This window comes from Paraphaeosphaeria sporulosa, assembly GCF_001642045.1.
Source record: "Paraphaeosphaeria sporulosa strain AP3s5-JAC2a unplaced genomic scaffold CC84scaffold_14, whole genome shotgun sequence".
In the NCBI taxonomy this organism is placed as follows: domain Eukaryota; kingdom Fungi; phylum Ascomycota; class Dothideomycetes; order Pleosporales; family Didymosphaeriaceae; genus Paraphaeosphaeria; species Paraphaeosphaeria sporulosa.
In genome coordinates, this window is record NW_017253373.1 from 40,570 (window position 1) to 65,124 (window position 24,555).

The 24,555-nt window shown below is 55.2% G+C and overlaps 9 protein-coding genes and 1 non-coding gene across 10 annotated transcripts; 6 read left to right on the forward strand and 4 right to left on the reverse strand.

Moving 5' to 3' along the window:
• Positions 1-266: 266 nt before the first annotated feature.
• CC84DRAFT_1130292 (uncharacterized protein) lies at positions 267-942 on the forward strand (the record flags this gene model as incomplete). Its single annotated transcript, XM_018175855.1, has 2 exons — positions 267-429; positions 491-942. Coding segments are annotated over 2 exons (615 nt in total), but the record flags the coding sequence as incomplete, so codon positions are not given.
• Positions 943-2,082: 1,140 nt separating this feature from the next.
• CC84DRAFT_t104 lies at positions 2,083-2,180 on the reverse strand. Its single transcript has one exon. It is a non-coding gene; the product is annotated as a tRNA-Ser (tRNA).
• Positions 2,181-2,534: 354 nt separating this feature from the next.
• Positions 2,535-4,699, forward strand: CC84DRAFT_1156414 (ubiquitin carboxyl-terminal hydrolase-like protein 22). Its single transcript, XM_018176974.1, has 6 exons — positions 2,535-2,848; positions 2,895-3,125; positions 3,171-3,260; positions 3,311-3,642; positions 3,689-4,102; positions 4,167-4,699. The coding sequence occupies exons 1-6, from the start codon at positions 2,740-2,742 to the stop codon at positions 4,527-4,529; spliced, it is 1,539 nt and encodes a 512-aa protein (XP_018029910.1). The 5' UTR covers positions 2,535-2,739; the 3' UTR covers positions 4,530-4,699.
• A 343-nt stretch (positions 4,700-5,042) lies between these two features.
• Positions 5,043-6,707, forward strand: CC84DRAFT_1103478 (uncharacterized protein; the record flags this gene model as incomplete). The annotated part of the gene is made up of 2 exons (XM_018175016.1): positions 5,043-5,360; positions 5,424-6,707. 2 exons carry the CDS (start codon positions 5,043-5,045, stop codon positions 6,705-6,707), a joined length of 1,602 nt encoding a protein of 533 aa, XP_018029911.1.
• A 26-nt stretch (positions 6,708-6,733) lies between these two features.
• On the reverse strand, positions 6,734-7,770 carry CC84DRAFT_1190968 (TBCC-domain-containing protein; the record flags this gene model as incomplete). The annotated part of the gene is made up of 2 exons (XM_018181157.1): positions 6,734-6,922; positions 6,970-7,770. The coding sequence occupies 2 exons, from the start codon at positions 7,768-7,770 to the stop codon at positions 6,734-6,736; spliced, it is 990 nt and encodes a 329-aa protein (XP_018029912.1).
• A 768-nt stretch (positions 7,771-8,538) lies between these two features.
• On the reverse strand, positions 8,539-9,430 carry CC84DRAFT_1103777 (uncharacterized protein; the record flags this gene model as incomplete). The annotated part of the gene is made up of 3 exons (XM_018175028.1): positions 8,539-8,823; positions 8,895-9,117; positions 9,192-9,430. The coding sequence occupies 3 exons, from the start codon at positions 9,428-9,430 to the stop codon at positions 8,539-8,541; spliced, it is 747 nt and encodes a 248-aa protein (XP_018029913.1).
• Positions 9,431-10,888: 1,458 nt separating this feature from the next.
• On the reverse strand, positions 10,889-11,787 carry CC84DRAFT_1263940 (uncharacterized protein). The gene is made up of 4 exons (XM_018185272.1): positions 11,605-11,787; positions 11,430-11,549; positions 11,189-11,383; positions 10,889-11,139 (listed from the first exon to the last, which is right to left on the reverse strand). The coding sequence occupies exons 1-4, from the start codon at positions 11,780-11,782 to the stop codon at positions 11,054-11,056; spliced, it is 579 nt and encodes a 192-aa protein (XP_018029914.1). The 5' UTR covers positions 11,783-11,787; the 3' UTR covers positions 10,889-11,053.
• A 97-nt stretch (positions 11,788-11,884) lies between these two features.
• Positions 11,885-16,178, forward strand: CC84DRAFT_364871 (cysteine proteinase). The gene is made up of 3 exons (XM_018185932.1): positions 11,885-12,263; positions 12,325-14,400; positions 14,459-16,178. The coding sequence occupies exons 1-3, from the start codon at positions 12,251-12,253 to the stop codon at positions 16,048-16,050; spliced, it is 3,681 nt and encodes a 1,226-aa protein (XP_018029915.1). The 5' UTR covers positions 11,885-12,250; the 3' UTR covers positions 16,051-16,178.
• A 1,420-nt stretch (positions 16,179-17,598) lies between these two features.
• Positions 17,599-18,315, forward strand: CC84DRAFT_1169085 (ribosomal protein S21e). The gene is made up of 3 exons (XM_018179570.1): positions 17,599-17,646; positions 17,696-17,754; positions 17,815-18,315. Exons 2-3 carry the CDS (start codon positions 17,723-17,725, stop codon positions 18,044-18,046), a joined length of 264 nt encoding a protein of 87 aa, XP_018029916.1. The 5' UTR covers positions 17,599-17,646; positions 17,696-17,722; the 3' UTR covers positions 18,047-18,315.
• A 634-nt stretch (positions 18,316-18,949) lies between these two features.
• CC84DRAFT_1130312 (uncharacterized protein) lies at positions 18,950-22,688 on the forward strand. Its single transcript, XM_018175856.1, has 5 exons — positions 18,950-19,869; positions 19,925-20,750; positions 20,804-20,943; positions 20,991-21,045; positions 21,091-22,688. Exons 1-5 carry the CDS (start codon positions 19,320-19,322, stop codon positions 22,409-22,411), a joined length of 2,892 nt encoding a protein of 963 aa, XP_018029917.1. The 5' UTR covers positions 18,950-19,319; the 3' UTR covers positions 22,412-22,688.
• The last annotated feature ends 1,867 nt before the right edge of the window (positions 22,689-24,555 follow it).

The following is a 24,555-nucleotide window of genomic DNA, read 5'->3' on the forward strand; positions in this document are numbered from 1 at the left end:
CTCGGGTCGGCAGCCGTGTATAGCTCCAAACGCGCGATCATGGCTTTATGTACACGTCACATCGCTGGCTTCTACCTTACTCGGAAAAAGTCTTCCAATCGCATAGTTTGCATCGTATGTAGTCTGTAAGCATGTATATCATCAGAGTGTTTCCAGTTCGCTCTTTACGCACATATTCTACCTTCCAGAAATCATCTTTCTTGAAAGCTTCATCCAGGTATACTTTCAGCAATACAAGACACTTCTCTACTGGAACTTTATTGAAGATGCCCGAGACCCTCAACCAAGGCGAGGTTAACTCGCACACCGACCCCTCCGTCGCAAAGCAGTACGACAATGACACACCCAAAGAGCAGCAGATCAAGGACCTCTACAACATGATCGACGGCAAGAAGATCGGCATGCTGAGCACATACCGCAACGGCGTTGGTACGTTGCCTCCCTCACCCCCACATCCGTCCTCGTTTGTACACACTAACAACCCCCACAGGCCCCGTCGGACGCTCCATGGCCGTCGGCAAGCGGGTCGGCCCCGACATCCTCTTCCTCTCCAACGGCCACTCCTCCAAATTCTCCGACCTCAGCGAAAACAAAGAATGCCAGGTGACCTTCCAAGACTCCAAGACGCAGGACTGGATCTCGCTCTCGGGCACCGCAACCACCGTCTCCAACACCGACGCCCGCATCAAAGACGTCTGGTCGTCTCCTATTCGCGCTTGGTTCGGCGATCTTGGCGATGGAAAGCACGACGGCAGCGCCGACGACCCGCGCATGACGCTGATTGAGTTTAGGCCGAAGTATGTGGTGTATTACCTGACGCAGGTCGGGCTGCTTGGGTATATGAAGGAGGTTGGGGTGGCGGCGATGACGGGGAAGATTGCGGATACGGGTGTTATTAGGGAGCTGGATGAGAAGGATATTGAGATGGCGAGGGGGATGAAGGAGTAAGTCTTCTTCTTTTCGGGTGGATGTGTCGCATGAAAGATGCGAGCGGTGGATAGGCAGCGTGCGAAGATGTGAGAGGCACTCTCATATATGAATAACTGCTATGGCACGCACGATGGATCTTGTGGGTACGCTTAGAGTAGTCTGGCTGTGTGTTTGCAAGCAGAATTATTCCGCGATACATCTGCTTGCGTCACCGTGTCAACCTAGGATGCATTATGTCGATAAAGCGATCTCTAACTTACACACCTGAGTTCAGACAAGACGTAATCTAGCAAATTCGATATTTGCTCTTCAAGCATCTACCACGAACGGTTTCGTTGACATAACAACCTCCGCTGAGGCGCTTCCCACACTTACACCCCGTCCTTTGTTCCCTGATGCCATGTGGACATTAAACCGCTTTGAACAGTTCACCTCCATTTATGTTGCTTCCGTGCGCACAGAACTAATCTCATCATTCTTGCCTTCCAACTCTAGGAACCTGGGTAGAGCAAGGACTGCCCTAGCGCACGATATCTGTCATCGGAGCAGGTTGATAATATCCCGGCTTTCTATGCCTAGCATGACAGCGGCTAACACAAGGAACGGATATGTAGGCGCGCACCTTACCCCGACAAGACTCGCTCTGTTTGATCTTTGCAAACTCGGAATATAACAGGCTAGCGTGCATGTTCCAGTAGGAGCTGAAAGATTCCTATTTCTTGTCGACGACAGTGCATTTTGGGTTGTATGTTCCGAAATCGACGGACTCGACAGCCACGACCGACATTCACAAATTAGAATACTCCTATATCCTCTGACATTGTCAAGGCCATGGGGAAATTCGGTGAGCAGCTTCTTTGCAGGTTATAGTTGACGTCCCACGAGCGAGGGATCACAACCAATATGCGACAGCGACATGGATTACACCAAGATCGCAACACAACTGCCAATGTTTCTGCCTTCATTCAGACGAACGTCATAGCAACGGAGCGTTTCTTGTTCTTCTCTCTAGCTGCCGCGCCCCGCTCGTGCCCGTATTCTACCGAGTCCAAAAAAAAAGAAAAGGGTTTGCTAGTATCAGCCAACACGACCGGCAGTGACACACATCTCCACAACCAACCATCCGATTGCGCCTGAGTTTTGCAAAAAGATCGACAACGGCATGATTCGAACATGCGCTCCCGAAGGAATAGCATATCGATATCGTCTCTGATTCGAGTGCTACGCGATAACCACTCCGCCACGTTGCCGATTGGTTTTATGATATGATGAATAGGGGAAACAAAATTGTATATATACCAAGTTTTAAACGGTAGCTGGCTGGCGGTATAGGTCACTGTCGGTGGAGAGTCGGTAGACTCAGAGAGTGATGCACGGCCGGTCCTAGCGGGGCAGCGCCACTGTCAATATTTGTCCAGCAAATCACGACTGTGTGCGTACTCGCTTCTGTATACTACGGTTCGGAAGCAGTTCGGCCGGCAAGACTGCACGTTGCCGGCCCTTTTGCACGAACTTGGGGACGCCCGCGGGCCCTTAGTGGGGCGCGGTCGATCTCCGCTAGTGGCACTTTATCCGAACAAGCCATTGGTTTCATGCAGGTGCACCGACGAGACAAGCTCCGCCGGCACTGGGACAGACAATCCACACGCAGACTCCCAGACACGTACAGCGTGCGCGCGGTCTGCCTGTTCACCGCGACCTCTCACGCGGCGGAAGGGCTGCCGCGCCATGTAGAGGCTCCGGCCCGGCGCATCTCTTGTCAGCCTTACCCTGCACGCCGCAGCACGCCGCACGCTCAACACCACGAAGATGGACGCAATTGCGAAGCCGTCCGCGCTGGCGAGCCCCAAACTTATCAAAAATGCGAAAGGCGCGGTTGTCCCGAGCAGCCAGATGGCGCACATTGCCTACGGCTGCGGTGCGTTTTACAGCAACCCCGTGGCGGCGCTCGCTGACAGACGCAGAGCACATGCGCACCATGATGGAGAATGCGCGCAAGCAGACCTTCGGGCACTACCGCGGGATCCTGCAGAAGATCTACGAGGAGCCGAGCATCATCGCGCAGACGTACAACAAAAAGACAGACGGCCTGTCCGTGGTCTCGCTGCGCCCGCTGTACCTGTGCCTGCAGTGCCCGAATATCATGACGGAGGCGGACCGTGACGAGCACATTGATTCCAAGCGGCATATATTCTGTGGGTAGACCGTGGGCATATGGACGCACATGCTGACAGGCGTAGCGGTGGAGTCGCGGGGCGGGAACGTATACTGCGGCGACTGCCAGGACTTTATCTACGACCCCTTATTAGAGGAGCGAAGGCTGCAGAAGGGTGGGTCTCTACACCTAGCAATGTACGGACCTGTTCACTGACTAGAGCAGGCAAGAAGCGGAAATACGAAGACACGACCACCACCGAGGAGCACAAGCTGGTGCTGAACAACTCCACCTTCCTACCATGCCGCGCGATAGGCCTCCGTGGTCTCTACAACATGGGTCAGACCTGCTTCATGAGCGTCATCTTGCAGACGTTGATACACAACCCCTTCATACGGAATTTCTATCTCTCCGAGGGACACAAGACGGTGGACTGTGAGCGCGAGTCGTGCGTGAGCTGCGCGCTGGACGAGATGTTCGTCGAATTCCACTCGGTCGAGAAGACGGAGGGCTTCGGCGCAGTCAACATGCTCATGGGCAGCTGGCTCGCCGGCGAGGTGCGCATTACCTCCCACACCCCCTTCACAAGTTAACCCCCCGCAGGCACTCGCAGGATACCAGCAGCAAGATGCCCACGAGTACATGCAGTTCATGCTCAATACCCTGCACCTGCAGAACGGCGGCTCCACCGACACCGAAGATTGCGACTGCATCGTGCACCAGACGTTCTACGGGCGACTCTCGAGCACCGTGACGTGCGACAACTGCCGCAACACGACCACTGCGCTGGACCCGTACATGGACCTCAGCCTCGACATTCGCAACCTACCGAAGAAGAAGAAGTCGGAGCGCTCCGACGACGACCAAATCGCGCTGCAGAGCTGCCTCGACCGGTTCACCGGCCGCGAGAAGCTGGGCGCTGCCGAGTACACGTGCCAGACGTGCGACGGCGGGCAGAACGCAACGAAGCAGCTCAGCATAAAGCAGCTGCCGCCCGTGCTGCCCATCCACCTCAAGGTACTTGCCATCCCCCTTACCATCACCCATATGCCTTTCTTCGCATACGCTAACGTGCACACAGCGCTTCGAGCACTCCAAATCCACCTCCACCAAGCTCGAAACCCGCATCTCCTTCCCCCTGACCCTGGACCTATACCCCTACACCACCGCTTACCGCTCCACATCCCCCCCACCCGCAAAGAACGCCGCCCCGCGCAACACCTCGCACAACACGAATGCCCCTGCCAACACCCTCATCTACGAGCTCTCTAGCGTCGTCGTGCACAAAGGGAAGATTGACTCGGGACATTACATCAGCTATAGTAGGGAAGGGGACGACTGGTTTATGTTTGATGATAGTAAGGTGGTGCTCGCGAGTGAGAAGGAGGTCCTGGGCGCGGAGGCTTATTTGTTGTTTTACATGGTGCAGTGTTTGGAGGTGTAGGTGGGCGGGAGCGAAGGAGCGGGGGTTGTACTATATCAGCGACACGGAATGGAGGGTGGTAAATGGGGCGCATGGGCGGCGTTTTGGCATTCGCCCAGCATGTTTCTAAGCGGAGGGCACGGCGCACGGCGCATCTGGCTACCTGGGGCGTTCTCATTATCATGCATGACATGTGTTTCTTCACGGTTCAATTGCACGTTTGTGGAGCAAGAATGACTCATTCTGAGCGCAGCGGGCAGCGGCGTGACTCGCGCTGCAGCCCGCTGCATGCGGTGTAGTCCCGGGGCTCTTCTTAGGGAATGAACTTGCGTGAGAGTGCCGGTATACCAGCTATGCATAGTCGAGTAGTTGTATCCGCCTTCCATTCTTCCTCCTTTCTTTTCTCACCATCCATGGACTGACAATCTAAAACCAAACCACAAGTCTCCAACCACAAACCCAACCTTGCCTTGTTTCTTTCTACAAAGCTTGTTCTGCGTGTCCTGGACGCATCGACCAGAAAAAACAATGCACATGGCACCGCCGAGGGTAGAAATCCTGTCTGAGACGAGACTGCATCCGGCCACATGGCACGGGGAAGAAACGACAACGCCGCTATCTATAATCGATGCCTCGGTCGCGCGCTTCACGCCTGCCGGCGCTGTGTGGTACTTCCCTTCCCCGGCTCCGTTTTCCATCCCAGACCCGCTTTCCCCAGATCTCCTAAAGAAGAGCCTCGCACACACTCTCTCCGCATACCCCCACTGGGCAGGCCAACTGCGCATGACGCCGTACACACCCGAATCCCCGGGCAGAAAGAGGAGGAATGAAGAGAGATATGGGAGGATGGAGGTGCGGTATGGCCTCCCACCTTCTCGCTCCTCAGCCTCAGGCTCGGGAGAGGGTGAGGGAAAGGGAAGGAGTGATGATCCCGGCGTTCTATTCGTCAGCGCGAGGGCGGGGTGCGAGATGCGTGCCGCGCTGCCTCCACCGCAAGACGGGATAAAGGACTGCGATGGGATGGTGAGGGAGGACGTCCTCCTCCCCGCCTGCGCACTCGCAGGGTACCTCTCCCCGGCTGAGCATTGGGACGTCAGTGTAGCGGTGCAAGTTACGAGATTTGCGTGTGGAGGTACGGCGGTGGGGGTGAAGATTAGCCACTGTCTCGCCGACGCCATCACGCTTGCGCGCTTTGTAAAGGACTGGAGTGCTACACACGCAGCCCTTCTTACAGACTCGCCGCTCCCGGAACTAGGCCCCGTGTTCGAGCCGTGTGTCCTGGATTCGCGGGCGGGGCGGAGCCTGGATAACGAAGAGCCTGATGAGGCGGTCCTGGAGAAGGCTTACAGGCTGCCGCTGCATCGGTACGATTATTGGTGTTCGGGGCAAGGGTCGAAATTTGGTCCTGGAGCACACCAAGTGCCTGAGATATTGATGGACGAGCCTAGGGCAAAAACATTGGCGAGGAAGGGGGAGACAATGCCGTGGAGTAGTTGGGATGTCTCAGCGCCGGTGGGACATGTGGTTGTGCATTACACATCTGAGCAGCTGGAGCGGATATGGAGCGCTGCGGCTGGAGGTAACAGTGGGAAAGGGAGCGGGAGGCTGAGCAGACACGATGCGCTGGTGGCACATGTCTGGGCGCTTGTGAACCGCGTAAGGGGCGCGGAAAACGGGGACGTGGACAGCGAAGTGCACTGCGATATCTCGATTGGCCTACGCACGCGAGTCGAGCCGCCGCTATCTCCGTCATTCCTGGGCTCGCCGCTGCTGAACGTAAAGACGACGCTTCCGTGGTCTGTTGCCAGCTCCGTTGCCGCACTCCCGCGCATAGCATCCAGCATCAAGGCCACCCTCTCTTGCTTCACGCCCGCAGCCGTAGCAGCCCAGATCTACGCTACGGCGTACGAACTCGCGCCTCAGAGGCTGTGGCAAGCGTTCTTGGGACGGCAACACGTGATTGTGACGAGCTGGGCGCATACGGGACTGTATGGATGTGACTTCGGTACTGGGCTGACGCCGGCATATGTACACCCCATTATGCCGCTAGTGGATGGGTGTGTGCAGGTCATGGAGGCGCGGCCGACGGCTGTGGAAGCACCGCCGAACAGGTGGTACGACGCCGGCGTTGACGTGGCGATTTATCTTGAAAAGGAGGCTATGGGGCGGTTGGTGAGGGATGAGCATGTACTGCTTTGAGACTCTTCAAGTTGGATAGGGTGTTTTCAGGATGTAGATACCCTGAATGCACGAAGAATATTGTCTGGACCCTGGTTGTCTTGGCCAGGTAGTTTTTCTTGAGCACGTTCGGGCTCCGGCAAGATGCTCCAGTGGGGGCTGGCTTCTGCCTTGAGCCATTTGAAGTCGTCGATCTGATCCCACTGATTCGTAGAACTTGTTAGGTCCGCTGTCATCTGTTGTCTGTGAGCAGGTGTTTATAGACTGAGAGCATCCAACTTACGTAGATCTGTGGTAATGGCGCAAATCGAATATCCTCGCAATCCTCAATGATGGGCCGGCTCGAGCAATGCAAATAGACATCCACCTTCTTTGACCCATGCATGCGGAATTGCCGACAGCTCATGATGATGACACTGTTCTTCAAATCCGTCATGTGAATCGGGCCCGCCACGCGCCCAGTCACCACCAAGCTCCTCTGGATGTTCTTCAGCGTCAGCGTCGCAAATGAACCACCGCTCATGGTCGGCGCAGACAGATCGACGACGCTTCCCCTCACGTTCGATACCACGCCCGAGCTGCCCGATTGCGCTTCAGACGTCGGCAGCACGACGTGCTCGCCATCTCGATCCTCAACCTTCACGCCCACCGCCTCAGCCCCATTCTTCTCTAGCTTGAGTGCCTCCAGCTCCCTCTTCTCCTCCCCGGGACTCAGCTTCTCCAACGGCGTCGGCGAGAACGCACTATTTACCGCCGAGCTCCCCGCCGAACTATCCCATGCGCCCCCTCCCGGCCCCAGCAACCTCCTATTCTGCGCCATCTCCGCCGCCTCCCCAATGCTAATCGCACTGCGATTCTTCTTGGTCGTGAACTTGAACTTCTTGGGCCCCGCGCCCAATTCAGCCCTCACATTCTGCAGCTTTTCCTGCAGGGCTTTGATGGCGTCGCCGTAGGTGCGCTGGTCGTAGGCGGGGATGTACGAGGACGCGTCTTTGACTTCGGAGGAGAGGCGCGAGATGCCCGCAAGGCAGTGGTCGATGGCGTCGGGGCGTTCGGTGGGGGAGGTCGAGGAGAGGCGGGACATCTGGTCTTGGAGGGCTGGAGGGGTTAGATGGGTAAAACACAGGCGGGACCATGGCATGTACCGATTACTTCGCGCTGAAAGTAGCGGAAGAAGCGCTCTTTGGAGGCGGACTCTGGCCGGGCTTGCAACGAGGCTTCGGCGGGCGCCATAGTGGACTGGGCTTGTCGTCTGTCGTCTGGGAGAGAAAATGATGCTTATTTCAAGCTGGTCCTGATGCAGCTTCTGGGCGAGAATCAATGTTTGTATGTTGTGTGAGTAAAGGCGGAAGAGCTAGGTCGCGTGGTCGATGACGATCGTCGGACTCTGCAGCCTGGTGTGGGGTAGCTTCAGGACAAGAAGCTATCGCGCATTGATGCAGCGTCAGGCAGAACGACTCGCAGCTTGCCGTCTTGGCCTCGCGTACGTGCGATCCATGATGTCGATGGTCCCGTTGTAACTATCGGGAGCAACATCCGATCCTAATATGTATTTTGAACCCTGGTTCGATCAATCGATGGCGTAGTGTCCGAGCTACCTCGCGGCTAGGGCTTGCTAGTTCAGGCTCATTCAGCTTCTCTGCATCACAAATTATTATTCTTGATTGCAGCCATCTGGAATGAAGTATAGTTCTCGTAAAGCTGAAGGATAACATGTTGTGGAAAAAGTATTAGAAGCGACCAATGCCAATTGCATTGTCAACGAAATGCAAACCCTTGACGCCTACGATCACCAACATAAAAACCATGCTCATACGAGCTTTCTGTGATTCCTCAAATCTGACTTCTTGCTCTAAGGAGCAACCTGTTGCGCTTCCAAAGCCTTCTTTCCGATCCTCGCCAGGTCCACGTTCTCCAAAGGCTCCTTCTCAAATCCATTCGACACCTGGTCCACCATCGCAGCTGCAAGCTCTCTGACCCCAATCTTGCCCGCGATCAAACCAGCCACGGCGCCCACGACGGTCATGAGCAGGCCCGGCGGGTTGGGAAGAACGAGACCGGGCTTTGCGGCGCCAGCCTCCCAGCCGCTGGCCTTGTGCTTCTCGGCAAACTCGAGGCAGTCGACTTCGATTCTGCCCTGTTGCACCATTTGTGTTAGATAGTGATCCGTTTGAACAAGAGGGTAGAGGAAAAGAAGCGGATGCTTACCTTCAAGCGGATGTACTCCTTGAAGACCGGCGGTGTAGGACCGTCGGGCGTACGCGGCGTGTCTGGGCCACTGATGTACAAGAAGCGAAACGGGCCCTTCTGTCCCGCTGCGGCGCGCGCCTCCTCAATCTGCTCGAGCGCCTTGAGTGTGTATGTCTGGTTGATCTTCTTGACTTCCTCGAAAGGCATGCCGCGAGTTTTCTGGGGAAGGACTGCAAGAGCCCTAATTATCACATGTCAGTACATGTACCATCCTCGCACCCAAGTCTTCAGAGTTTCAATCAAGGTATGACTTACCAGATCGCACCATCAGCATCTGCAAGCTGCGCCTTGACATCCTCCGGGTATTTTTCAAAGTCCTTGACTACTAAGCTCTTCAACTTGCTCGTATCTGCTCCAGGCGCCGTGCCCTCAGGTACAGCAATCGGTTTCCTGCCAAGCGCATAGATAGCAGTGATCTTAGGGTTCGAGAGACTCTGGCGAATAACTTCTGTCGCGACGAAGCCGGTCGCACCACCGATGATGAGTTTCACCATTTTTGTTTCTTCTCTTCTCTTCTGGTTATTGATCGAGGTGTAGATGTTGTGTGCAGACCGAACGGGGGAAGCTGCAGATAACGTTGTCGACAGAACAAAGGATGCGTGGGATATGCAGTCGCGGGAACCAAGCTATCTATCTTGTCCTTCCAGCTCGCAACAGGCACGCGTTATATCTCAGCTTGGGCAGGCGCCGGGGATTAACACGGGCTGTTTACACGATGGGCTCGGTTTTCGGCGACCAAGCACAACCCTTGATTGCTAACTCGCGTCACACTCATCCACACAGCGTTCCCGGGCCCTGCAAGCCTACTATCGCAACCGGAGCCTGACGCATATTGTAGGGCGCAAGCAGGACGGCATCGGTGATGCGGGAGCTATCGGGCCTCCGATTGGCTCGCTAGCCGACGGTGAATGCATGCGCATTGGATGGAGGGTGTGTGGCTGCGCCGAGAGCATGGGTCAGCACGCCTTCGCTTTGTGTAGATGAGGTGACTGGTGTCGGTTGTGGACGCGTGGTGTAGTCGGTTGCTCGCTAGGTCTCGTAATCAGGCTTTGTTTGCGGCGCGCGAGGGCCATTACAAAGCGAAGAAAAAGCGGGCCGTATCTCCTGAGCGAAACACCGCGAGCGTTGCTTACACATGACGCTCTTGTATGATGGGGCGACAAGTATCTGTATGGGAAGCACATGTCTATGGAAGTCTTGAACCACCGATGGCGCCTCAAAGCGCAGGCCGATTGACCGGAATAGGCCTAGCTGTAGAAATGACCATCTGGGAGCCGCGGTACCAGCATCGCAGAGCAAGAACCAAGTTGTAGGATACCATGCCCTAAGGAATCAGTGCGTCCGTGAAAGGAAGTCCCCGTAGCGAATAAGAGCGACTAACTCCAGCGTCGTTGAGTCTTCTGACCAAACTCGAGCGTCTTTTGGGCTGTACCATCGTTCCAATCGAAGCCCTGAACCAACATCCCGACAACTTGTTGGTAAGGGTAATTGCGCAATAAAGTAGAACTGTCAGCGGTTGATACAATTTCTCCACACGACGATCCCTATGCTGTGAACACTTGAAAGTTGTCCGTGTGACTTGTCTGAAAAGTCCGGACGTACCGTTCCAGTACTGATGAATATGGATTTGAAGTATCTCGGTCACCAACATGCGCGATCGAATATTCGAGCGACCGCAACGTATTGCGGTCCAGTGGCCTAGATGAGCGATGTCTGAGGTTGATGAATTCTGTCGCTCGATGAGCTTTGATGCTAGCGAGGGAGGGAAGAGGCGTCCAATGAGCTACTGCTGATATCGGCTTGCTTAGTCGTGCACGGGTGTGAGTTGAGGGAAGGAGCACCTCGTACATCGAGAATTACTTGTAATGCAATTGAACTGAACGACACGGGAGGTCAGCTTGGGGTCTTAGAGTGCGCGCATGATTGCGAGCGATTGGACTTCTGATGGAAGAAAATGATGATAATAGTCTCAACATGTAGGGCAGTGAGCGGAAAACACGGGCATGGGACGGCTGCAGGACAAAAGAAAGCACGCCTTGGTAGCAGGTCCAATAAAATATATATGTACACGCCTGCGCTCAAAGGCTGGCCGTGGGGTCCTCGTTCTTCGACTGGAACTATTCCTGTGCTGCCTTCACGTCGATACCGTACTTGGCCAGTAACCGCTCACGCCTCCGCTCCTCGTAGCCGGGGCCGTAGATGCCTATCGATGTTAGCAGCGAGCATAAAATGTTGATATACATCGAACATACCTCGACCCTCGCCAAGCTGCTCGAGGGTCTCCTGGAGAGGTCTCCGGCGCAACTTGCGCATCTCCTCTTTCCGGGCGACCTCGTCCTCATCATCCTCCTTGATCGCGTAGCCGCTCAGGCCGTTGGTATATCTGAAGGCAGCGCAGGCAACGCCGAACCCAGCGCCCGCCCCGAGGATCATTGGCGTATTTCCCCCTACATCTGTCAGTTCCAGCTCCCGACGTGATATGTAAATACACACTGTAGACGCCGACTGCGGTGCCGCCCATGAATCCTGCGAGGAACTCGCCGTAGGTGTCGTCCTTCTCCCGCAGGTTCGAGGTTGCGTCCTTTGTGAATTGATACAAGGCTCCCACGCCCGCTGTATACCTGTCAGTCCTACCAATCCTCCAGTCTGTGACCCAATTGACACGCACCGAAGAGTGCAATTATGCCGCCCGAGCGGGTAACAATGCCCATGGCACCAACATTCTGCTTCCGGAGCGTGTTCTGCACACCCGCAACGACGGCGCCAGCGATGGACAGCTGCAGGGTTGTGTTCGCCGTGTTCGCAAGCGTGTCCTTCGGGTGGTAGGTATCGTCGTGGGGAGCCATGGCGGGCGCAATTGGGGCGGTGATGTCGTTGCGGAGCTCTCTCGAGGTTGAAGTTGAGTCGCGGCGGCGCTAGCGACAGCGCAACTCCCACGCCTTGGCGCGCATCACTGCTTGTGTCGACTGAAGGCCAAATGTCTCACCCGCAGCGCCGCTTTGAGAGACTGCTGGCTTCCCGTCCGGCTAGACTGCAAACTGCTTGCTCTTACAAGACCAAACATTGCCGGACGTGGGCTCCCGTTGCATCAATACGATTGTGGCAAGCGCAACCTGCTGTTGATCCGGTTGCGCGACTGCCGCCTAGAGACGACATAGCACGCCTGCACCTTCCACTTGACGAAGCCCGCCCCGCGTCAACCCTGCTTCCTGCCACGTCTGCGCCCCATCCAACGTTTGCGGATTTTGCCTCTGCAGCTTCGGACACGATATTCTTCAACATAGCTTCCACTGAACCCCGCCGCAGCGGCAGCCATGCTCGGCCCAGGTTAGTCGCACGAGAACACCGTATGCCATGCGTGCTAATGACTGACTATGATGTTCCACAGGTAAAACGGCGCCTCTGCTGCTGCAGAATCTTCTCACATACGACCCACGCTACGAGCCCGCCGCGGGCAGGAACCTGCTGACCTCACCGCCGCCGCATTATGACCCCCATGCTGCTCCGACCTCCTCCGTCCCGCGTCGGAACTGTCGCCACGATGTGCAGCTCAAGGAAGAGCAGAGTGAGCTTCCACAGAAAGGGGTAGATCCGGATGAGAACACGGTTTACAGGGTTGCTGTTTACTGCAGGATCTGCCGATGGCACTTCGACATCTGGGTCGACTTCCGTGATAATGGCCTCCAGGACCACCCATGCAGGAAGACAGACCTTGAGTCCCCGCTCCATCACTTCTTGTTTTCCGGCGAGGAAGACCCGTCAAGATCTGGAAGTCTAGGCGGCCATACCAAACCGCGGTCGTACACCTTCTATTGTTCAGCGGACAAATGCCCCGTCACCCTGCGGATACGCATATCGCCGCCCCGCCTCTCTGACTCCGATATTGCCCTACTCACGGATCCGGCGAACCTGCGTAGGCGATGGGAGCGTGCAAAGGAAATCGACGGAGCCCGCGCCGATCCTGACATGGCCCAGCCAATCGAGGGACCCAATTACCTGAACACGTACCTCTTTGACAGTTTCAATTCAACAAAAGCAAAGCCTAGGATACCTCTTCTGAACCGGAAGTTCCTCAAGACTTTTGGACGAGACTGCGACGACATGCTCAAGAAGCTAGGGTTTACATTTGCGGTGGAAGTGGATGCAGAGGGCAACAGTACAGATGGATGGTATTTGCCAAGGCCTTCGGAGGCTCAGCATCCTTTGGATAGTCTCGAGACGACAACTCGCAACATTATCGAGGATGCGCGTTATGAACTCAACGCCATAATCCTAAGCTTTCCCGAATCGGAGCGCGCGACTGCGCGTCGCAATCCACTGGCCCTTGTCCCTGCACGCAACTACATCGAGCTGGCTTTAGGCTGCGACGACTACGAGCTCAGGGAGGGCGGCCGGAGGGAAACCCGGAACTCACACCGCGAGGAAGACCATCCTTACTACGCTGGCCTCGGCGCTTTGTCTGATTTCGCTGACCGGCTGTTAATCTTCGCATACGATCGTCAAGTCGCAAATGACCCAGTTAACACACCCTACTATTTCGAATGCTTGAAGGATCTGGCTAAGGGCCGCAATAGTGAGACGCTGGATACACAAAGTGCAATCCTTGAGTCACAAGGATTGTTCACCCGGCAAGATGTTACCCAGGCATACCGCACGCTCGGTATAGATCCGTCCCATGGACCAGCTCTTAGCGACAACATCATCACAAACCAGTTCAAAGCTAGGTTGTCAGACATCGGCCCCAGACAGGTTGAGGAAGCAAGGAGCGCCCTACGAATAATTGGCCTTGCCAGGGGTAGCGACATGTTACAACGAGCGGCGTCAGACTCAATAGAAACGTACGCGGAAGCGCTCGCTTGGCTGAATCTTCCGGATTCTGTGGAACTTTCTGGAGATGACTTCGTCATTACCATGTACACATCCAAAGTGAACGACAGTCCCCAGGAAGCCGAAACAGGACGAATGGCAGTCAAAATCATTGCAGACCATCGCAAGAGCCAGCGATTGCGGCAATGGCTGGAGACGGGACAAATGGACGCCGCTGAGATGGACGCTGCTGAAGCTTATGCCACCTTGGGCATCACTGACAGATCGTCGAAACTTGACCCAAGCGTGCTGCAAACGCTGTATGAGGGGATGCTGTCGGATTCTCCAGAGAACGCACAGCGGCTGGAGACTGCTCTCCAAAAGGTCCGGCAAGACCAGGAAAATTCGTATGGGAGCGAGCAGCAACAACCCAGCGGTCATAATTTTGAGTTGCACGAATGGCCAGTGGGTTGTTGCAACATTGGGAATACTTGCTACCTGAATAGCGTATTGCAGTTCTTGTTTACCATCAAGCCCTTGCGTGACATGGTCATCGACTGCGACAAGCACTTCCAGGACCTGTCGCCCGAAGCTCTGGGGCCGAAGCGCGTGGGACGGACTGCCGTTACCCGTGCGAGGGCCGAGACTGGCCAGCAATGTGAGTTCAGGGCATAGACACCAGCTTGTAAACTTGGATGTAGTACTGACGATGATAGTTGTCCGAGAACTGCAAGGCTTGTTCAAGCACATGATCACGGCAAGAGAACATAACATCCGCCCCGAGCGATCTCTAGCTGCTTTGGCACTTACGAGGGGTGAAAGCACGAACATTGCGAGCGAGAGTAAACCACCCACCCGTCCGTCCTCAAGGCTGGGCAAGATCGGAGACATGCCGGTCAGTGGGCCTATGCTTCCACCGGGCTTCCAGAATACGTCGATGCCGCCCTCTCCGGCTGATTCGGTCATGGGTGATGCTGAAGGCGATGCTGATAGTATGAAGGCTATGGACTTGACAGCATCATCAGACAAGCCAGACAACACCATGTCCACCCGACTAGAACCACCTTCGCGTCCTCCTCCAATTCCTCCTCGGCCACAAGCTACGGCTGACATTGGTCTCAAAAAGCTGGAAGACGTAGCCCAACAGCAGGACGCCGCTGAGATCCTGAACAACGTCTTTGACCTACTCTCATGCGCTTTCCAGGGAGAAGATGTGCTGCAGGATGGCGAGCAATTAGACTTAATCAAGAGGACTTTCTTCTCAAACGTCACAACTGTGCGTAGAACTAAGGACAAGGACATTCCAAAGTCCGATCTTCAAGACAATGTTCTCGTATCGACGAAGGGTAGAGACCGGTCGATTTGTGCCGCCCTGGACGATGAGTTCGGCCTTACCGAACTCGAAGGTGGCGTCACCAAATACGAGATCTTCGATACAGCTGCCCCAATCCAAATCATCAACGTTCGACGCCTGCAGTTTGAGAATGGCCGCGCTCGAAAAGATGAATCACATCTAGCGCTGGACAAGATTCTATATTTGGACAGATACTTGAAGTCAACCAAATCACTTTCAGAAGAGCAGTTACAAGAGCTTCGGAACCAGCAGTGGCAACTCCAGGCTGAGCTGAGAGCTCTCGAAACCCGCAAGAAGCTACTCAAAGAGACCGACTTCAAGGACGTTGATCTCCCCGGTGTTCTAGACGAGACTGCTTGCCTCGTTACAAAGCTCGAGGGTTCGTCGCCAGAGGCCGCTGGTGAATCTCTGCAGGCATCTCTAGAGCAGCGCGACCCCAGCCCGGTACCTCAGGAGGGAATCGCGGACCAGCTCAATAAGCGCGCCGATGAACTCCGTCCCGAGCTCACCGACATCCACGATCGCATGGAGAAGCTGGAGAAGCAGATCGATTCCGTCTTTGAGGATTGCAAAGATCACCCGTATAGACTACATGCCATATTCATGCATGCAGGCTCCCACAGCGGTGGCCATTATTGGATTTACATCTACGATTTCCAGAACGACATTTGGCGCAAATATAACGACGAAACGGTCACTCTGGAATCCGAAGAGACCATCCTCAAGAAGGTTGTCCAGGTTCGACCACCCACAAGCACCGGTATCGTGTACGTCCGCGACGATGTGGCCACTGAGTACACCGAAGCCTTGCACCGTGACCTGCAGGAAGTCAAAGGCTCGCAGAGTGGCGAGACTCAGCATGGTGACGTAGAGATGATGGATACTCCGTCAACGAATGTGGTGAACATGGACGATTACACGAATCTTGAGGTCGTTGAAGGACGGGAGATGTAAGGGTCGCAAGGCATACGCCTCGATCTGCCCTTGTGGCATGAAGCACGATTAGCACCTTCTTGCTGTGCTAATCGTACTCGTTAGGCCCACCCCACTTAGTTCACCCGATTCTCAAGTTGACTCTCCTCCCTCCCTTAGGCTCACTAAAAATGGCCACCTCATCTATTATGATTCTGATGCGTCTAGTTCCCCGAATGGCCAGTCTCCTCCACGACCTGAGGGCCGTGATTTTGACGCATGCCACTCGCTGAACAGGATGGTTCAAGCAGTTCAGCTCGATCGAAGATCTGGCAATACCCCGACAGTCTGGCATTTTCCGAAACCTCGCAACAAGCGGATCGCCCGAGACTTTACCTCACTTTGTCCGAGCTCACCAGACAAGAAAGCCAAGATTGCGGAGAATGCTTTCAGAGAAGAGCTTCCGAAGAAAGTACAGTCCCGAGAGAGTGTGGAAACCAGAACAGCGGAGAATGCTTTCATAGAAGAGCATCAGAAGAGAGCGCAATCCCAAGAACACAGGAGAGCAGAAAATGCTTTGAAAGAAGTGCTAGAACTTCAAAAGAAAGCGCGATCCCAACAAAGTGAGGAAAGCAGGGAGCTCACGACAACGGTGAATGCTTTCAATGAGATGCTTCCGAAGAAAGCGCGATACCAAGAAACCGAGGAGACGTATGGTATCGAAGAAGGTGACGATGGGGTTTACCAGAAGGCTCTCGTGCAGATTCAGGGTTGCAAGGGGAATGCCGAGGAGATGATCAAGGATTCAATCAAGCAGGCGATCAAGGAAATGACCATGCAGAGGGGGACCATCACAAAGAGTGTGTTACTTCCAAACAAAGTGCGATTCTAGGAGAGTAAGAAAAGCGGGTTCCTCGCGGAGGAAATTAGAGACGAAACCCGATAGGTGGCCCAAGGCACATTCAGAGAGACCAACGAAGAGGAAATGGTGCACGGGTCCGAAGGTCAGATGATGCAGAAGATGAGCGAAGAGATTGCGCTGGCGAAACAGAGTATGGGATTCTGGGGGAGGCTCTCATTGAGGAAGTTGGGCAGGCGGCCCAAGAAGACGAATTGATACGTGGGGTTGAAGAGACGATGTTGCAGGGGATGATGGCACAGATTGCGCTGATGAAAAGTGCACCGTGGCTCAAGCATCTGCAATTTTAGGCGACGACCAATTGCGCGTTCATCCTGTTGGCGCAAGCATGGTCCGTTTTCTTTTAGTTTGCATGCATTGTTCAAGCATGGTTTTGAAACATTATTTGCAGTGTAGATAGACATTGGTTTGCAGTGCCTTGTCGCATAGCGAATTGATAGCAGCGGGCATGGGATGGGATGATCATGGTATTAGGCAGCGCGCGAGAGCTGCATTGCGACTCTGTAGATACCCCTGCTTTGCATGACACTATACAAATCACGAGACCTCTGAGCTTCGAGCAAGACTGCATGCATTGAAGTTGCGACACGAAAGTGTGGCTGAAAGGTTTTGTGGCGGTGAGAATCTCGCTTATCTTATCTTTTTTCCGCACTCACCGACCGAAAACAACATTGGAAATTCAGAACACCACACACGCTACACGCTCCCAATCACCCTACGTAAGATTCAGCGCTGCCAGATTTGTCGCACTGCTCACGTTGATTGCAGCGCACCTAATCCCCCAAATCCGACACAATGGAGAACGAAAGAGGCGAGCTCGTAGATCTGTAAGCCACCATTGGCCCTCTGCGAAACCCTAGATACATGTCTAATAATCTACCTCGCAGCTACATCCCGCGCAAGTGCAGCGCAACCAACCGCCTCATTCGCCCCGACGACCACGGCTCGGTCCAGATCTCCATCGCCAACGTCGATGCCAATGGCCGCGCCATCCCCGGCGACAACACCTCCTTCGCGCTCTGCGGATTCGTGCGCGCAATGGGCGAGGCCGACGACTCGCTGAACAGGCTGGCGCAGCAGAGCGGTCTGCTCGAGAAGGTGTGGAGCCCGGTCAAATAAGCATGATATCCTGGGAACACGAGCGTGGAAGCGACTTAGACTACGATACCATACGAACTGCATGATAGACGGATCGCATTGGGCTTTTGGCGCATGGGGATGAATGCTGGGTGGGATGGACTGAGTGTGAGGCATGAGGGCCACGGCCACGGCCGCAGAGACTGTCTGCAAGAGAAGAGGCAGAAAGGAATTCACTTCATGTTCAAAAACTCCGCTAGACCTTGGAATGGACGTAGCATATGGAAATCATAAACATTCGGAAAGTGTTACGCTGTGGATTGCCTTGCGTTCTTCAAAGTGTTTTCGCAGGCGTCTTGGGGACAGGATTCTAGGAGTGACCGGCCTCGATCAAGGCAGCATTGCAGTCGGCGAGGCTGGCGACAAATGAGTCCCAAGATCGCGACGATCCTCGGTATCTGTCATCGATGCGCTAAAGGCTCCAAAACATGGTTCAAGGTTGCAGTCGGGAGATTTCGCGGGCTGGGCGGAAGCCTCAGTGTCTGCAAGGCTGTCGTCAGATCCCGGCAGAGCCGGCAGATCATCTCCACAGCTAGATGCGCGCTAGCACGTACAGTCTGCATTCAATTGTGAAAGGTGTGGCTAGTGACACCCTGGGGACCAGATATGGCGGTTTAGTTCAAGGGCTACGAGCACCCCGCGCCTTGGTTTGTGAATGCCACGAGGCCAGGCGGGCGGCGCTTTCAACATGTGACAAGCATCAAGTTCCACCTGCGCCGTCATGAAAGGTTGTAAAGGGGTGCGATGCGCCCGGAGACGCGCCAATGCCAAATCATAGGAGAACGACGTTGCCCAAACGGGCTAGGGAGCGGCGCGCGACGAGTTGGGTGGATGGTGCTACCGATGACGATCTTTGGTGTTGAACCAGTTGCCAAGGCGCAGAGCGCAAGCTGTGTGCATGACATCACCGGTGCCCTTATGCCTGTTTGGCGACAACAAAAGGTCTCTTGTGGGCGGCAGCTTCCCCTTTGGCATTTGTTTCAGCGCCCAAGAGCCATTTCTGCCCCGCGCGCAGTTCCTAGTCGGAGTGATCTACGCGCCTAACTGGTAGTAACCTCGCTGCGCACTTGGGCATCGTCTGATTGACTGCTCCGCCTCGGGCTTCTCCTTTTGAGCTGCAGACGCCCGTGCAAACGTCATTCCCGAGGTCTCCGCAGCAGCAGCTGGAGCTTGCGACCTACAGCACCACAATTCTGCTGCACCGTCCCCGATATTCCCCAAGGCCTTTCCGTAAGCGTTGCGACAAGTGCTCGCAATGGCGTCTCAGCGACCTGTCACGCCCTCGGGTGGCTACAATGGCATCCCCCCGCCCCAAGACCCTGCGCATCTGAGCAGAGGATATGGTGCCAATTCGCACCTCAATGTCGACGGCAACGACTTTGCGAACACGCCCTCTGCGCCGGTGGAATCTTCGCCGCTGTCGCAATCGCTGAACCGCTACGACGGCGACAGGTTGGGCAGGTTCGAGGAGAACTTCGACGCGCGAACGCGCGGTTCCTCAGTACTCGGAGACGGCGAACACGTGCCCGCCCGGTCCGCCTCGCGAGCGTCTACCGTGGGCCACGGTGCATCAGGGACAGCTTCAGGCACTCCCTCGCGCAGCGGCACCCTAAAGAAGCGCGCGTCCGTCAAGAGGAGCGGCAGTCTGAAGCGCAGCAGCAGCAGACGCAGCGTGCGTGCGGGGAGCATCAAGGGCGTCGAGTTCGCGGACGAGGATGGCAGTGGTGTTAAGCACAACAGCGTCTTTTATACCCCCGTCCCAACTTCAGGGTCCCCCACCGACATCCTTGCAAACCGCTTCCAAGGTACGCCTGCCTGCGCTATATGACACCAATCTACACATCACTAACCTCTTCACAGCGTGGCGGAAACTGCTCAAAGACCTCATTACCTACTTTCGCGAAGTCGGCGCCTCCTACGAACACCGCTCCAAGGCCCTGCTTAAGGTCTCCAATGTCGTCAACAACACCAACGCCCCCGCGCTGTTCCTTGCCGACGGCGGCCTGAACGACGCAAACAAGATCCTGCGCGACTACCACAAGCAGGCTCTGTCCGAGTCGAACAAGGCCAAGGAGATTGAGAGCGAGGTTGTCAACCAGCTCTCCGGGCTCCGGGCAGACCTGAGCCAGAAGATCAAGGAAATCAAGTCCCTGAGCGGCGACTTCAAGAACTCGGTGGACAAAGAGAAAGAAAACACCCGCAAAGCTGTGGGTGCACTGGAGGAGTCGCTTGCCCTGATAGACTCCGATCCAGCGGCCGTAGCTGGCAAAGGCGACCCATTCGTGGTCCGCTTGGGTGTGGAACGACAGGTCGAGCGCCAGATTGATGAGGAGAACTACCTGCACCGCGCCTATCTCAACCTTGAGCACTCTGGACGCGAACTGGAGTCGATCGTTGTGGGCGAGATTCAGAAAGCGTACAATGCGCTCGCGAGCATCATGAAGCACGAGGCTGACGAGAATTACTCCACCATCGAAAAGCTGCGAAGCGGGCCTGTGGGCATGTCTCGTGATCTGGAGTGGAACGAATTCGTGACGCACGACCCGCATTTTGTGAACCCCAACCTGCCTCTGAGGAGGCTGGAGGACATTGAGTACCCAGGCAAGCACCATCCTGCTGCGGCTGAGGTGAGAGCGGGGATGTTAGAGCGCAAGTCAAAGTATCTCAAGAGCTATACGCCAGGCTGGTGAGTGTTGCCATATTAGTTTTCACGGTCCTTTCTGTACTGATGTCTGGCAGGTACGTCTTATCGCCTACTCATCTGCATGAGTTCAAGAGCGCGGACCGTATCTATACTCAACCGCCGGTTATGTCCCTGCTCCTGTCTGATCAGAAGTTGGGGAGCCACGCTCAGCCCAACAGCAGCTCGTACAAGTTCGGTAAGTCGAGTTTCAGGAAAAAGGGTTGACGTTGCTAAGTTTCGCAGTGATCAAAGGCCGTCAGACTGGCTCGATGCACAGAGGACATACATGGATTTTCAGGTAAGTGCAACAACTCAGTTCAGATTGATCACTGACACGTAGCAGGGCCGAAACGTATGATACCATGTTGGCCTGGTACGACGACATCAACAGTCTGATAGACAAGACCGGCGACGAGCGAAACGCCTTCGTCACGCGCCACAAACGCAGCATGAGTACCGGCAGCACCCGCTCAGTCAGCTCCGATGGAGGCCTAGAAGAGGACGAGGCAGACCATGTTCCCTTCTCCGCAGCACAATCGGTCCAGAACCAAGGCGTCGCAGAGTCCGAGCGTCCGTCTCGACCCAGTCCAGGTGGGCGATTCCCAAGTGATCTCCAGGTCGACCGAAGCTTACAGGCGCGTGGCCCTTCCAGTGGCAGCTCATCGGAAGTCGGTCTTGATCTAGCAACCGCAGCCGGAGGCCCCCAGATGGCACATGCTAGCTATCCAAACGCATACGATGACCGCACCCCGTATGACGCAGCGTACGGTCCTGGCAATCCCTACGAGTATCACCCGGACAACCCGCAGCAGCAGTTCCAGCGGGAGACCTCGTACTTTGCGAACAATGCACCGGAAACCCCGGGCCAGGGTGCTGCAAACCCGCCGTATCCTAATCAGAACGCCAGCCAATCTGCTATCCAACCTGTACCCTACCAGCCCTACCAACCTTCCACTGGTGCCCAAACCCCCGTCCCTCAGCAACAACCTCAAAAGCAATACCCTACCTTCGGCCAGGGCCAGCCCCAGATCCAGACCCAGCGCGTAGTAAGTAACTATGGTGACTGGATGGCCCCCGCCGCCGCCGGAGCAGGCGGCCTTGCCGCAGGCGCCGTCGGTGCCGAAGCCCTCCACCGCCACCGCGAGGCTCCAGACCAAGAAAATGAAACCAACGCCGCGCTCGCCGGCCCAACCTCAACCTCCGCACCTCAAGACTACGCCTCGCACCCCGCGTCCCAACTCGTCTCGCAGCACGGAAACGCCGCGCTCGTAGGCGGCGCCGTGCCCATCCCCCCACGCTCCGGACACGGCCTCGACGACGAAGGCCACGAGGCGTTCTCGGGCGTGAGCAATCCCGTGATGGTGACGACGGAGGGCCAGACATCCGCTGTCGCCCGCGAGGCTGTTGTCGGCGTGGCGGCGCCCGTGGTCAGGACTGCGGAGCGCATCCCTGAGCCTGAGTCGAGCGCGCGCGACTTCCCGCAGGCGACGCCCGGGCTGGTGGCTGCGGAGGAGGGGAAGCATATCGGCAGTGCGAATGGTGAGGTTGTTGGCGGAGGCAGTGGTGAGGTGAATGTTGTGCCTGGCGTGAGGAGGCAGAATACCGACTTCAGTGTGAGCGATTTACACGTGCCGGGGGAGTATCCGAAGCAGAAGGCTGTGTAGGCGTCGTTTGCAATGGTTGCTTTGGGCTGTGTCAGGTCTCTGCTTTGCGTGAGTCTACGTTGGCGCTGGGTCTCGGAGGATTTCTTGGGCTGGATTGGGGACGGGATGGGTTTGGGCATCTGTGTACATGACGAAGACACGGTTCGGTACGGTACGGTACGGCTCTAGTGGGAATTTGGGACTCGGTGGGTTTGGGAGGATGGTTGGTAGTAATGGTGCTTTGTGCATGCGATTTAGTCTCTTATATCCTTGTTAATGTATGCTGCTTATGTCTACGAATACTAGTGCTGGTGGCTATGGGTTTTGTGCTAGGGAGGGAGGTGCTAGATGCGATGTGTGATGCAAGGACTAAGGAGTGCTGTGAACGGTGGAGGTATGGCTTCGTTGGAGTGGCGGGTGGGCAAGACATGGAGACTAACTGTGGGGATGCGGTGGTTCTGGGGCGGACAGAGTGCTCGGGAGAGGGGATGATGGGAGTAGGTTCTGCGGGGTTTGGGTTGGTTATATCGTGGAGATCATCGATTACTAGGCTTCGTCCTCGATCAGCGTTTTTGTTCTCGCGGCGATGTATGGAGTTGCTGTTGCGACGCAAGAACATCCTTGATCTGAAACACAGTTATACCAGCTATGTAAGGTTCTTGATGACATCTATGTTCGGTAGGCCCTAGGTGTGGCGCCTCTCTATTTTGCCACTCCTGGGTGAAGCGAGGACCCAGCGAAATGTTTGAGTTGCAAGGTCCTGCCGTTGTCGTCTAACACAAGGCGGAGCTCGAGGGCGGCGCAGCATGAGTCCTATTCTGCCTGCCTGAGTATGTATGCGACACAGCCAGCACCAGACGCAGCGCTCTGTCAGTACTTTGCTTTCTCGACTACGGAGATTCGCAGGTTCCTCCGACATTGCATTCGTATCTAAAGACAGTTTCAGACAGTTTCATCATCGTCATCCAACAGTCATGGTTGTAGCCATCGTGTTGTTGCTCTCGCTTCTTTTTGTCTTTCTGTATTTGGGCCTTAGGTTGCACATTCCGGAGCAATGGCGGTTCCTTCTGAATGGGAGGCGTATGTTGATAGACCGAGCAGAGCAGTTGAGCTTCTACTACACTCAGGGGATAGCAGGACTTGACGTCCCACAACACAAAGGAGGGCTATATTTAATGTTGATTCCCGGAAATCATCTTCATCTTGTGTCTAGCAAAGACCACTGGGACGAGCTCAACAGAACAAGCATTACTATCCTTTCAAGCCATACTTGGTCCAAAGAGCATTTCCAACTGAAGCATGTATTCGGTTATGAGTGGCCGGACCGACGCGATGAGGACGGTATGCCTGTAGTGTGTGCCATACGAACCGTGACAAACCAATTTTTCTCTTGGAGACCAAACATTCATTGTTATCATGGAAGAAGAAATGAACGAGGCACTACGCAAGAGTGCTCTCGACGATGGTAGCTAATGACTTGCACGGCAACGGACCCGGCTCATGTTGACGCAGGTTCCGGCAAAATATCACTTTGGGAAACCGTGAGGCTTTCGCCTCGCGAATGAACATACTCATATTGTTTGGCGCTGAATTCGGTAATATCATCGGCTTCATTGTCTAGAGTAGTCGCTGACACTCGCAAGCAAACACCCCAGAGTTCGTGGATCGTGGCTTGAAATACATTGACGAAGTGACATTTGTGTCAGAGGCCGCAAAAGGCTTTCCAGCGTTCTCGGTACCGTATGTTTACCTCTTGGATCAATCCCACGATGCTGACCGTTGAGGCTTGCCTCGGTTGGTTGGCCACGGGACGCAATTTGAGCCAAAAGTACATTCATCAATCGATAGCAGCTGAAATCAACGGGTATCATGCTAACGATAACCAGGACACTAAAACGGTGTGTGCTTTCACGCTCCTTGTTCCGAGCCTATCTCTCTGATGTATAGTAGCGTTCGATTCTGCAAGATCTAATTCGGAATCTTCCCGAGGCATCGCATAGCCGCATATTGCATGACATGAATATTACGTTCGTCTCTTCTACTACGGCTAAACCGGTCGTACGAACTCTGAACCTCGTGCAGTAGAAAAGCACTGACCATACCAGATTGCTACGCAGCTCATCCAAGACACATTCACCCATCCTGAATATCTCCCCGCTCTCCGT